The 13,455-nt window shown below is 21.8% G+C and overlaps 4 protein-coding genes across 4 annotated transcripts; all 4 read left to right on the top strand.

Moving 5' to 3' along the window:
* Nucleotides 1–882: 882 nt before the first annotated feature.
* Nucleotides 883–3,254, top strand: LOC122856932 (putative uncharacterized protein DDB_G0286901). Its single transcript, XM_044158850.1, has 3 exons — nt 883–2,515; nt 2,706–2,746; nt 2,836–3,254. Exons 1-3 carry the CDS (start codon nt 1,780–1,782, stop codon nt 2,863–2,865), a joined length of 807 nt encoding a protein of 268 aa, XP_044014785.1. The 5' UTR covers nt 883–1,779; the 3' UTR covers nt 2,866–3,254.
* A 149-nt stretch (nt 3,255–3,403) lies between these two features.
* LOC122856930 (melatonin receptor type 1B-A-like) lies at nt 3,404–7,377 on the top strand. The gene is made up of 4 exons (XM_044158847.1): nt 3,404–3,907; nt 5,753–6,102; nt 6,187–6,403; nt 6,478–7,377. Exons 2-4 carry the CDS (start codon nt 5,766–5,768, stop codon nt 7,139–7,141), a joined length of 1,218 nt encoding a protein of 405 aa, XP_044014782.1. The 5' UTR covers nt 3,404–3,907; nt 5,753–5,765; the 3' UTR covers nt 7,142–7,377.
* On the top strand, nt 6,496–10,270 carry LOC122856238 (protein SREK1IP1-like). Its single transcript, XM_044157930.1, has 2 exons — nt 6,496–6,605; nt 9,756–10,270. Exon 2 carries the CDS (start codon nt 9,767–9,769, stop codon nt 10,268–10,270), a length of 504 nt encoding a protein of 167 aa, XP_044013865.1. The 5' UTR covers nt 6,496–6,605; nt 9,756–9,766.
* A 364-nt stretch (nt 10,271–10,634) lies between these two features.
* On the top strand, nt 10,635–12,038 carry LOC122856931 (nitric oxide synthase-interacting protein homolog). The gene is made up of 5 exons (XM_044158848.1): nt 10,635–10,903; nt 10,983–11,094; nt 11,194–11,597; nt 11,682–11,790; nt 11,872–12,038. The coding sequence occupies exons 1-5, from the start codon at nt 10,728–10,730 to the stop codon at nt 11,941–11,943; spliced, it is 873 nt and encodes a 290-aa protein (XP_044014783.1). The 5' UTR covers nt 10,635–10,727; the 3' UTR covers nt 11,944–12,038.
* Nucleotides 12,039–13,455: the final 1,417 nt, after the last annotated feature.

The following is a 13,455-nucleotide window of genomic DNA, read 5'->3' as shown; positions in this document are numbered from 1 at the left end:
TAGACATTTTTATTTTTACTAAATTCACGTTCAAACTCGATGATATAAAAATTCCTAGATTTTATATTATTGCAAAATTAAATTAATTGTTTTATTTATTAATTAATTATTTGCATTTATATGATAACTATCATAATATTTTGAATATTAATATTAAACAGTAGCAAAGTTGAAAACTGTTTTAAGCCAAAAAATTAAATTCAATCATGCAACCTGATGAAAAAACATAACTATAATAAAAAAAAAAAAAAAAAAAATGAAGCGCGCCCATTTTATATTTACTATCTATCAATTGTTAATGTTTTTTTTTTTTTTTATGTTTTTCTATTGTGTGTGACATGTACACAAAAAAGAAAATAATATTTGTGTTTACTTTGTCTATTTATTGCAAATTTTAATGATACATTAAAAAATATATAAAAAAATAAAAGTAAGTAAATTGATAATTGATTATTAAAAAATTGATTAAATTATTTTTAACTTGTCACTAATGGCTTTTATTTTTTACAATGTTTACAGATAAATAATTAAAGCTCTAATCAATCTAAAAAAAAAAAAAAAAACATGGAAAATAATGCATTCTTGTGGTATCCAAGATTTGAAAAGATGATTTGTTCATCAGTTGGATCAAAAAGTTACAAAAACTTGGAAAATATGATGGATATTTATATTAAAAATGTGTCAAATGAAATTGATCAGTGTTATGAAAATCTAGATAATGCTGAGATATTAAAAAATCAGGTAAATCAAGTTATGACATTTTTTTATTTTTATTGGCTTAATAATAAATATGAAATTGATGATTATACATTGTATTTTGAAAAAATGTCAAAATTAATGACAATTAATATTGACATGGAATTAATAACATTTTACAAACAAAACAACAGTGAAAATAATTTATCAAATGAATCAGCATTGTTGATATCAAAATTTATAAATGCATTTAATATTTATCTTGATAATTCAACTGATCACATCGTACAATCTCTATTAAGATCAAAATTTATTGATAATAATTACAGTGATATATTTAAAAATATAATTGAGGTAATATATTCATTTAAAAATATGAATACTGATGATTTATCATCAAAATTAACAATTATTTCTGATGAAACGTATGCATGACATTTATTGATCTTAATAACTTGGCGAAAATTAATAAATTGTAATATTGATAAAGAAAAATACATTGATAAAATTGCTTGTACTCTACTTGGTCAGTATTCACCAACATCATTATATAGCTATTTAAAAAATTCAAAATTATGTATTAATATTGAGCCAAAATCATTGAATAATAATAATAGCTTTATAAAATATTTATTAAAACAAGATTATTTTAATTTAAAAAATATCATTGATAATTATTTGATTTATGAGAATAAAACAAAAGTTCCATAACACGAGGTTTCTTGCTTAAATGCAAATAATAAAAATAATAATAAAAAAATAATTATAAATAATAATTTAACATCTGTAAAACGTAAATTGAATAATAAAAAAAAAATTATTCATATTGATTTAACTGAAGATGATGATGATGGCTGTAATAATAAAAAGAAAAATTTAAAGAAAAAAAAAAAAGAATTATTATGGTTAAAAAAATTAATAAATAATGATAAAAATAAAAAAAAATTAATAAATAATTGTGTTGAAATTGTTGATGCTCATAGTACAGAAAATTTTGATAATATTGATCGAAAAAATAAATATGATACATCATTAAAAGATGTTTTTTTAACAACAAATATTGATGATAATTGTCAAATAAATATGTGTCCAGTATCAACAACAGTATCAGCAATTTCAACAGATGAAATATCAATTGAACCACCAATTTGTTGGAATGATGCTAATTTATTTGAACCAACAGATTATTATGAACTTGATTTTTTTATTGATAATGATTATCAACAAAATCAAATGAATAAAATTACGGAAAATAATCAACAAATTAAAATTGATAAATCAAGTAATGATGAATCGAAAAATATACAAATTGAAGAAAATATATTTAGTGATTCACAAGTTAAAAAAAATACAACAAATTGGAATTATTTATTTGATTATCATTTGGCAAATATTGAGTCGACTGATAATTCAGTTGAATCACAATTGTTAGTTGATCCAAAGCTTGTCAATAAAAATACCACAAATATTAAACAAAATTATTTGTCATGTTTAGGTTTAAATCATAAACAAAATGATACATTTGCAGAAGAACAAATTGATATGAATAATTTACAAACAAACTATTGTCAAAGTACAAATGAAAATGATTTAAAAAATATGAAATATAATATTGAAGATGTTCCATCGACATCTAGAGATTCAAATATAATTGAAAATAATAATTTTTCATTGTCAAATGTTTCATCAACAACAACTTGTACAACAACTTCAAGATTTGCTATGAATAACATCAATGAAGATTCAACTTTGAAGAAATTAAAAAAATCATCAATGAAGATTACTAAAAATCAAAATATTCAGCATTCTATAGTTAAAGGTATTTTATTATGTTCAAAAATTTTTTCAAAATTCATTTATTTGCCATTTATTACTTAACAATCTATAGACTTTCAATTTGATATTATTTAAAACAACACTGAAGATACGTCCATCAACAATGAAAATTAATTCGAAAAGAAATATCCAATTTAAAAATACAATTATCTTTTTTTTTCCTGTTATTCTAGATTTTCCAAGTCAAGTTTTAAATAAACAAAAAAAAAATTCAGTAAGTAATTTAATAATTTAAAAATAATCACAATAATTATTTCTCAAAATTAATTCATGGTTTGTTTTTTTTTTAATTTCATTTTTCAGCATTTGCCAAGTTCAATGGACAGTTCCTAATTTCGCGACCAGTATAATGAAGATTCCAGATTTTTGCATGATAAAAATAGCATTAATAATAACGACAAATATTTTAAAAATTAACTAAAATACTTTTGCTTTAAAATATAATCTTAGTATTAATTTTTTATTTGATACATTTGCTATATATAAATTAGGATAAATATTTACAATTTATTTATAAAATACATTGATAATATTTATTTTATATGTTTTTTTTTTTTTGTTTTAATATTTAATTTTAAGTAGCATGATATAACATGTGTATACGTACCTAAATGAATGACAAAATAATGTCGATAAACAATATATAAATAAAAAATATATATAGGATACAAGAAACTATAGAGTAAAAAAATAAAATTGGAAAATAAAATAAAAAAATATGAGTGGTAACTATGTGTAAGTTATTTGAATAATTTAAATTATTATTTATGGCAATGGGGCGAAAGTCGAACGGGAAGGTCGCGCAAGCGCTTTTAATATAAAATAACAACGGGGTTGTTTCTTCTAGAACACCATGAAATCGAACAATCATTACTGCATCAGTATGCCGGACGGTGCCGTTTCGAAATGTTAAAAAATATTTATGACAATTTTTTTATAGTGAATATTTATTACTAAAATTTGCCAAAGTTTTTATTTAAAAATATATTATAGCTGAAAAATAAAAAAAACAGCTTTTTAAACTTTAAAAAAAATCATATTTTTTAATGTTTATTTAAAAAGCAACCAAAAAGAAATTATATCAATTGAAAACAAAACAATTTTTTAAATATATTTTTAAAAAAATGTTGACGTTAATTTAATCAATATTTCGATCAAATAAATTTTTATATATTTCGACGTTTAAATTTTTATTATTAAAAATGAAAAAAATTTATTAATTATTTGGATATTTATCATTAATAATTGTCAAATAAAATTATGCAATTTACTGTGATAAACATTGACTCATGGAAGACTTGATTTGTTGAAGATAAAAAAAAAAAAATATAAAAAAAGTTTTTTTAAATAAATTACAAACAAAGAAAACACAGTGGTAAGTAAATTTATATAGAAAAAAAAAATAGTATTTTAAAATATAAAAAGAAAATAGTCGTATAGAAAATAATAAAAAAAATAATACTTCATAATAAAAATTAAATTTCACGGTGAACTTTTAGATTAGTAATTTTGTTGTTTGCATGTAACAATGTGGTGATAGGAGTTTTTGATAAATATAGGGTAGTTTATTGTATACATATTATTATTATAAAGGTAAATTGGCAAAAGGCGGTGGTCCCCGGCAAAGCGTTCAATCGATACAGCTTCCTATCCCGTATGCCCACCACCCTCAGGATATCCCATGCTCCTTTATGTCAGCTGAAGTAAAACCATCCAAATTTTTTTCTATCTAGAAATTCTATCAGAAAAATAACAAATTGAAAATCTCGACCTACCCACACTCCTTCCTATTACAAACCAATTCATCCATTCAATCCCCAAAATCACCCCACGCTTGGCAACACAAAATAATAATCCAAATCGTAAAAAAAAATTTATATTTAATCATATCGAAATAATAAAACTTTTAAATATCATTTATAAAAAAATTTAATTATCTATTATATACTTAAATTTATAAGCAATTTCCACAATAGATTTTATGGAATTTAATTAAATAAATTACGTCAGTTAATTTGAAATAGATATAAATATTTTTATCACTCAATATATGAGTATAGAAAAAAATAAAATAAAAAATACATATAGCTTTATGATAGAATATAAAATATGAAAAATTTCTTTTTTTATTTTAATCTTGTTTAATTAACTAATTAATTTATTATTATTATTATCATGTGAAATAATTAACAAGGGTTTGTTAAAAGTATAATAAAAATGAGAATATGATTGTGCACTTGGCATAATTAAAAAATATTATCACACTGGTTGAGGTCATCATTTAGAAATGTAATCTTTATAAAATTTATAATAAGGCTACTTGAAAGTGTATCATAAACATTGATGAATGAACAATGAATTATCAATTAATTAATATTAATTAAGAATTAGTTAAAGTATACAATGTCGACGCCCCAATTCAATGTTATTAATGTTATACCTGTCGAGTTCGTTGTACTTGATGTTAAGATCGATAATATTAAAATAGACACTCGTTACCCACACAAAGTTTTATATCATGCTGTGACCTGGTGACATGCAACAAGTACTCACTATTGTCCGGTAATGTTTCATTGATTAAGTTGTTATTTTATTTTCAAGTACCAGGTTGTTACTATAAGCTATTTCCTCAGGATAAAAGATAATCATCATTGCCATTATAATGCACTTGACAAAATACCTTTTTGATTATTTAATTATGCCAATTAATTATCTACAAGATATATCAGTTGTTTATTAATTAAATAAATAATTTAAAATTCAAAAATAATAGAGACAATTAAAAAAACATTATAGTTGAATGTTTTTTTTTTCGATCATTATAAATTAATTAATAATGTAAATATAATTTCAATTTTAAAATATTGATTTTTGTTTTATTTTTTTTTTTTTATTTACTTGATGTATTTGAGAGAGAAATATTGAAAGGTACACTCAACTGATTGAATTGAAATTCTGTTAATCGATATGTCTTATCAAAATTGAATATTGATAAAATAATATTTAATTACATTATGAAAGCTTGAAAATAGTATAAAGTAAAAATCATTTTTTTTTTTTTTTCTACAATATAAAATTGTAGAAATGATGGTTTAAAAATAAATGATGTTTGAATGTGTGTTGTTGTTGATGATGATACTGTTGACATTCTATTTTTAATAAAATAAATTAATATTATTATTTATAAAATAGAATTTCTTTTTTTTCTTTTTCTTTTTAGTTTAATAAAAAAAATGTTTAACACAACAACTGCTGGATTAATAACGTCAACAACAGCCTCTGATGTTGTGGCTGTTGTTGCAGCAGCAGCTGCTGCTGCATCAATGACAGCAACAACAGCTGATCCAGATGGATATTTATCAAGTACAATGACTGATATATTATCACTTGATGTACAAAAAGCAATGATTGAAATTGATACTGATTTAAAAGTATCACCAGTAACATTATCTTCTGACTGGTCTAGAGTTGCACGTTTATTATTACTTGCATCACTTGCTGTTGTTGGTAGTGTTGGTAATGTATTTATGATATCAGCTGTTATGGTAGAAGATCATCTAAGAAAATTAGGTATTGTATATTTAATTTACATAATTTAAATAAATGTATAAACAATAATTTTAATTTATATTAATTTTCATATTTTGTTTTTAGGTAATTCATTTCTGGTTAATGTTGCACTTGCTGATTTATTAGTAACTGGTTTAGTATTGCCAGCATCAGCAATTGTTATATTAGCTGGACAAAAAGAAACACCAGGTATTTGTAAATTTGAATGGACATTGGAGGCATTATGTTTTTTGGTAACATCATTGACATTGGCAACAGTTGCTGTTGAAAATTATTCAAGGCTTTGTTTATCAGCACAAACGTAAGTTTATCTATAAGCTAATTACACTGAAATAAATCAAATCTAATAAATACTATTATTAATTATATATATAGGTATGCTAAAGTAACAAGCAGACGTGTTACAACATTGACACTTGCTATATGGTTTATTGCTGCAGCAGCAGTTGCTCTACAATCAACACTTAAACTTGGTCCTGATTTTTGTGGTCGTCGTTTTCATGGTATTGCTATGGAACAAGCAATTGGTGCTTGGTTTTTAGTTATATTACCAGCATTTGTTACAATATTTTGTTATATTAAATTAGTATGTCGTGTACGTCATACAATAAAAAGATCATTTAAACCACCAACAACATTAGCATGGGATTATGAATTGGCTAAAACAAATATTTATAGTTTTGTATTATTTGTTATATTTTGGTCACCACTTATAACAGCATTAATAATGAGTAATTTTATGAATGTTAGTGCAAGAATTTTTTACAATCTTGCATGGTTTGCATTATCAAAATCATGTATTAATAATTTATTATATTGTATATTTGATCGTCATTTTCGTAATGCTTATGTTAAATTATTTAATTATTGTTGTTGTAAAACTGGTTTTACATTTGGTAGAAGAACAAGAGGACATGGTACAGCATCATCTGGTGATGTTAGATTACGTGTACATATTATACATTCATATGCTAGTCCTTCTGCATGTCGACCTAATATTGCTGGTAGAGTTAATGGTAGAGATGTCTATGAATTGTAATCTCATTTTCCTCTCATCTCCAAAGAAACAATCTCTCCTTTTTTTTAAAAAAAACAGCAATTAAAAGAAGTGAAATTAGCTATTAAATTCACTGTTAATTTATCCAAAACTCAGGTATTTTTTCGCTTCTTTGAAAGTACTTCTAAGTTCAAATTTTAAAACAAATATTCACTAACAAAAAAAAAGAAATATCTACTTCAAATATAAATAAATATAAACAATCAATACAAAAAAAATCTCAATTAACTAAAAATATTTTAAATCAAGTTTTAAAATTCTGTCTTGCAAATTTCACACATTGTTGACCAACGAAATATATCCTTGCTCCGTCCACTCTATATTTCTTTAAATTGAAAAATACAAAAAAACAATGAATATATAAAAAAATAAAAATAAAAATTTACGCACTGTTTATTCCTATATATGTTTTATTTGCAAATATTATATTTTCAATGACTCTTGCTTATTATATGTTTACAAAAAAAAAAAAAATATATACATCTATATCACACCCAAACCACGAATTTTAAAATGAAAATTTATATTTAAAAAAAAAAATGGAGATATTAAAAATATATATATGTCAATGGTCAAATGAATAATTGATGTAAAATTAATCTTTAAAAAAAAATTTAAAAAACCAAAAAAAAAAAAAAAAATAATTAAAACATGTATTTTACATGCCTTCTGTAAAGCTGTGATCGTTATGTGCTCTAATGCAATTTATTGCGATGAAAAAAAAAATAAAATTGCTCGTTTTTTTCGCACAAAACTTATATATGAACAAAAAAATGAAAAAAAATTATGATAATAATTATATTATTAAAATATTTCGTTGAGCTTCTTTTCGAATATTGAATTTTTTTTTTTTTTTTTATATGATAATTGGTATTTTGGTCCAATGACGATTGAAACTAATAAATTAATCATCACTTTTATTCCTCAGGGATAATAAATAAAAAATATATGAAATTATAAACATATATTATTCAATGAGACTGATTTTTTTTTTCTCAATTCATTCATTGAATAAATATCAAAAATAAACAAAAAAATAATAACATTGTCAACATCAAGTCATGGGACCAGAAATTATCAATAAAAAATTTATCAATAATTTTTTATCAATTAGTTTTATTGTCATTTTCATTATTTATTTAACATTTTTTTTTACCATTCATATGAAATTATGTGCTCGCAAAATACTATATAAACTGCATGTCATGTAAAAAAAAAAAAAACAAATTATAAAGTGTTGTAAAAAACAGAAAAAAAATCTATCGAAAAAAAAAAAAACAATAATATTTGTTGTGACGAAAGTACTATTAAATTTATTAAAATGAATTTATGGAAAAAATGATGACAAAAAAATAATAGCTGTTTTGTTTTAAATGAATTAACAAATAATAATAAAAATTTCGACCACTGATTTGCAATAGACAAAAAAAAAAAATAAATAGATTATACGATTGTCAATAGAACTATAGTAAAAAATAGTTGAAAAATGTAATGAAAATAATTTAGAAATTAGATATACATAGTATTAATGGAAAAAAAATATGTAGAAAAAAAGAGAAAAAAAAAAAAATAAATTTTTTTAGTATTATATAGATAATAGCTGGAAAAAAAAAAAAATGGCCGACATAATAAATGCTTGCACTAATTAATTAAAAATAATATAATGCATGTAGATAATTGTGATGATTACGAAAAAAATAATTCGTAAAGAAATTTAACTGAATTCTAAATGGCTTATTTTTTATTAAAACTATGTCGTAATATCTTTGTATCGATGTATGTATTTTACGATGAAAAAAAAAAAAACTATAATTACTACTAATTAATTATTAATATTTAATTTAAAATATTAATTTCAGTATGAATTATTATTATACATTCGTGATATATATAAAATGAACATTTAAAAAAAGAAAATTGTGTGTGAATGTAGATTTTGTATAATGTTGTATTTGTTTTTACAAAAAAAAATATATATATTAATTTAATTTTGATCTTGGAAAAAATTAAATAATGTATAGTAAAAATGAGAATAAATAAATTTAAGGTACAATTATTTATATAACAATATATTAAGTACAATTATTGTCTATTACTGAAATTTATAATTATAAAAAAAATACATACACATTGATGTTGAATTTTAATTATTATAATTTTCAATAATATATTTAGTTATTTATTATAAAATTTATTTATAGTTTTATAATTTAATTATTAATAATTATCGTAAATTTTTAAATAATGTAGCTGGCCTTCTACTTGTTTGGAATTAAAAACGTTAGATCGAGCCACAATAAGTTTTCGAAAATTTCTTAGAAATTGTTGACCATAGAACTATAGATTATTTACATGAATAATTAAAGAAATAATAGTTTGTTGAATTATAAATAATCATAAATTATTGATAGATCAAAAGACTGTATTTAATGTTGTTCTAAATCGATAAAACAAAGGTAAATATATTGTTTTATTTTTAGTTTTTTATTATTTTAATTTCTAACCTCAATAGTTTGTTATTAATCTATAAAAATAAACAAATAATGTATTTTTATGAATTGTTATTAATATTCAAATTTGTCTGTTTATTTTTTAGATATATAGAAAATGGATCCTGAATTTTTGGCAAATTTAATACCACAAACAAAGGAACAAATACGTCCAGCTTGTAAAAAATGTGGCTATGCTGGTCATTTAACATATCAATGTAGAAATTTTTTAAAAGTTGATCCAAATAAAGATATTGTTTTGGATGTATCTAGTACAAGTTCTGAAAGTGAAGATGATTATACAACTCCATTAACAAATTTACGTGCTGAAGAATTAAAAAAAAAATTAAAAGAAGCTAAAAAACGTAAAAAAGAAAAGAAAAAAAAGAAAAAATCAAAATCGAAATCAAAGAGTAGAAAAAGACATGCATCATCAAGTGATGAAGATGATGATGATGATAGTGATTCAAGTACTGATTCTGAAGATGATAATGATAATTCACATATAGAAAAATCAAAAAAAAGAAAAAAAGATAAAAAATATAAGAAAAAAAAATCTAAAAGTAAAAAAAAAAAAAAAGATAAAAAATCTACATCAGACGATTCATTATCTGATCATTAAAAATAATATAATAATTGTACTTTTATATCATTAATATTATTGTTTAAATAAAGCTCATTTTTTTCTATAATAATCACATGATGAATTTGTATAAATAATATTTAAAAGTTTATTTATTTACCTCAATAATTAGTTGTTTTTATTTTCAAACTGATGAGGTCTTCAGATTATTATTTATTTATTGTTTAAATTATTATTCTGCAACAATTGAACGGTGTACTATTTAATTTAACAATTGAATTTTTAATACCTAAATAAATTTTGTATATTATTATTATCATTATTAATAAGAACAATAATGAATAAAATAATTTTGTTGATATTGCAGTTTTCAACTTTTCAAGTTACCCACTTTTTAACCTAAAATAAAGTAATACAGAGACATAAAGAAAACAAAACGTATGTTGACATTTGGCTGTTTGTTTTTAAATAAATAATTACAAATTAAATAAATATAATGACAAGACACGCTAGAAATTGTACAGCAGGAGCTGTTTATACATATCACGAAAAAAAAAGAGATGCTGCTGAATCTGGATATGGAACAAATAGTCACAGAATTGGTAAAGATTCCATCAAGGGTTTTGATTGTTGTTCTTTGACTCTACAACCTTGCAGACATCCAATGATCACGTTAGTAACAATAAACATAATTCAATGATATTTAATTAAATACAATTTTGCTTTATATAATATTTTTTATTGATTTTAGAAAAGACGGTTATCTGTTTGACAAAGAGGCTATTATTGAATACATCCTAACAAAAAAACGTGAATATGCAAGAAAAATGAAAGAATATGAAAACCAAAAACAACGTGAACAGGTAAATATTAAATTAATTCTGTTAATAATTATTACATTTTGTTTGTAACATTATTTTAATTAAATTTATAAATATTGTTTTTGTTTTTATTATAAAAAGGAAGAAGATAATGACAAAACAGCAATTGAAGATCTTAAAAAACTTGAAAAATTTTATAAAATTGAAAAAAATATTGTATCACCATCGTCATCAAAATCAATGAACAATGATGATTCATCAATATCAAATATGGCTAATGGAAAAAATAAATCATTACCAAGTTTTTGGATACCTTCAAAAACACCACAAGCAAAAGCACTTGCATTAAATAAACCAGACAAGACAATATATTGTCCAGTAAGTGGTAAAGTATTGAAATCAAAAGATTTAATACCTATTAAATTTACTGAGGTCAAAGATCCAGATGATAAAAAATCATTGATTGTCAAAGAAGCCAGATACATGTGTCCAATAACTCATGATATTTTAAGCAACAGTGTACCATGTGCTGTTATTAAAACAACGTAAGAATAATAATAATAATAATTTTAAAAAATAAATATACTCTTTATCTATTTATTCTAATTAATATATACTTTTATTTACAGTGGTGATGTTATAACTGTTGAGTGTCTTGAAAAAATAATTAAAAAAGATTGGATTAATCCTTTGGACAGTAAAAAATTAACTGAAAATGATATTATTATTCTTCAAAGGGTAAGCAAAATAAAAACAAAGCACAATATATTTATAAATTTTAATTTAAAATTTAAAATTATATGTTTTTTTTTTTACCAGGGAGGAACTGGATATGCTGCAGTTAATGAAAATCTTGAAGGTAAACATGAAAGACCAGTTCTCCAAGCATAAACATAATATATAAACGAAAAAATTATTTAAAAAAAAGATTAATCATTCAATGTATTCAGTAAGTACAAAATAAATAATTAATAATATAAATTTGACTTGATAGTTTGTAATTATTTGACGTATTAAAATTGCATTAATTATTATAAATTAATAATTATTAAATAAATTGTTTAAACGACAACAAAAAAAAAAGATATAATTAGTTAAAGATTTAAGCAATAATAGTTGATAAAAAAAAAAAAAACATGATAAATATTTATTACAAATTTATACAAAACGTATGAATGAATTTGTTTTTTTTAAATAAACAAATCAAGTTTGTAAATTCAATAATTCGTTGTGTAACAATTTATAAAATCAGCTAAACCAATTTTATTCAATACTCTTTTTATCATTATAATAATTAAAATAATATAATAAATTTATTTAACAGAGTAAAATATTAATAATACAATTGAAAATAAATGGATTTAATAGAGAACAAATAAACAATAAAATCGTTTTCAAAATGTTGAACAGAAAATTTTATAGCTGAATAATTTTGATGATAAGAATATTATATTTTAAATTGAATAAGCCACATGTATTGTTGACTCATCAATTAAAACAATACATTCAATGAATGTAAATTTTATTTATCAATGTACTTGTATTTCATTTGTCTTTTTATATGAAGTTTAAAATGGAAAATATGATTAGGTAAAATTTGTGTTTGTATTGGTAATGAAAAGGGACAGTGATGAGACAACAAGATTATAACAATATTATGAAAAAAAAATTAAATAAAGGAAATATATGATAAAGAGAATTTATTGAGAAATGAGATGAGATCCGTCAAATGCAGTCTGTTTATACGTCGTTTACATAACTCGCTTGGGTCAAATTGCTGTATGACTCGCATTATCCGCTTCAATTACGCAACTGGAAATTCAGGATTATTTTCCCCTTTTTTTGTGATCATCAATACGACAGTAATAGATTTTATATTAAATAATTAATGCATTTACTTTTAAATTATTTTAGCAAGAAAATATTTTCTTATTATTTTTATTTTTTACAACTGGAGACAATTAATTTCTTACCAATTATCGAAGTTGAATGAATAAAAAGGGTTGATTACAAGTTAAAATATGCATCGTTGATCTTGAAAATTAATTAAAATTTTTATTGAAAGAAAAAAAAGAAATATTGATACTTGCTTTTCTGCAAATTATTTATATATTTATCGAAAAATTAAGATAAATAAATAAATCAGGTAGTTTAGGGTTGAGTGGTTTCTTCTGACCAGTGTCACTTTACCAATCATCAAAGAATCGAAAAGAAGAAGAAAAAAAATAGCCAATATTGATTTGTAAAAATAAAACCCAGAAAATAATAAGAGTAAAAGATAATTAAAGTTTCGAATTTCGTTGGATCAATTTTATTTGTTTTTTTTTCTCGTTAGAAAAAAAAATAAAATAAACAATTTTATCAACAAGTAAGTTATTAAAAATAAATACAATTATTTATTTA

Source organism: Aphidius gifuensis, linkage group LG5, assembly GCF_014905175.1.
Source record: "Aphidius gifuensis isolate YNYX2018 linkage group LG5, ASM1490517v1, whole genome shotgun sequence".
Classification (NCBI taxonomy): Eukaryota; Metazoa; Arthropoda; class Insecta; order Hymenoptera; family Braconidae; genus Aphidius; species Aphidius gifuensis.
The sequence above is the reverse complement of the archived record's forward strand: the minus strand, read 5'-3'. Positions and strand labels throughout refer to the sequence as shown.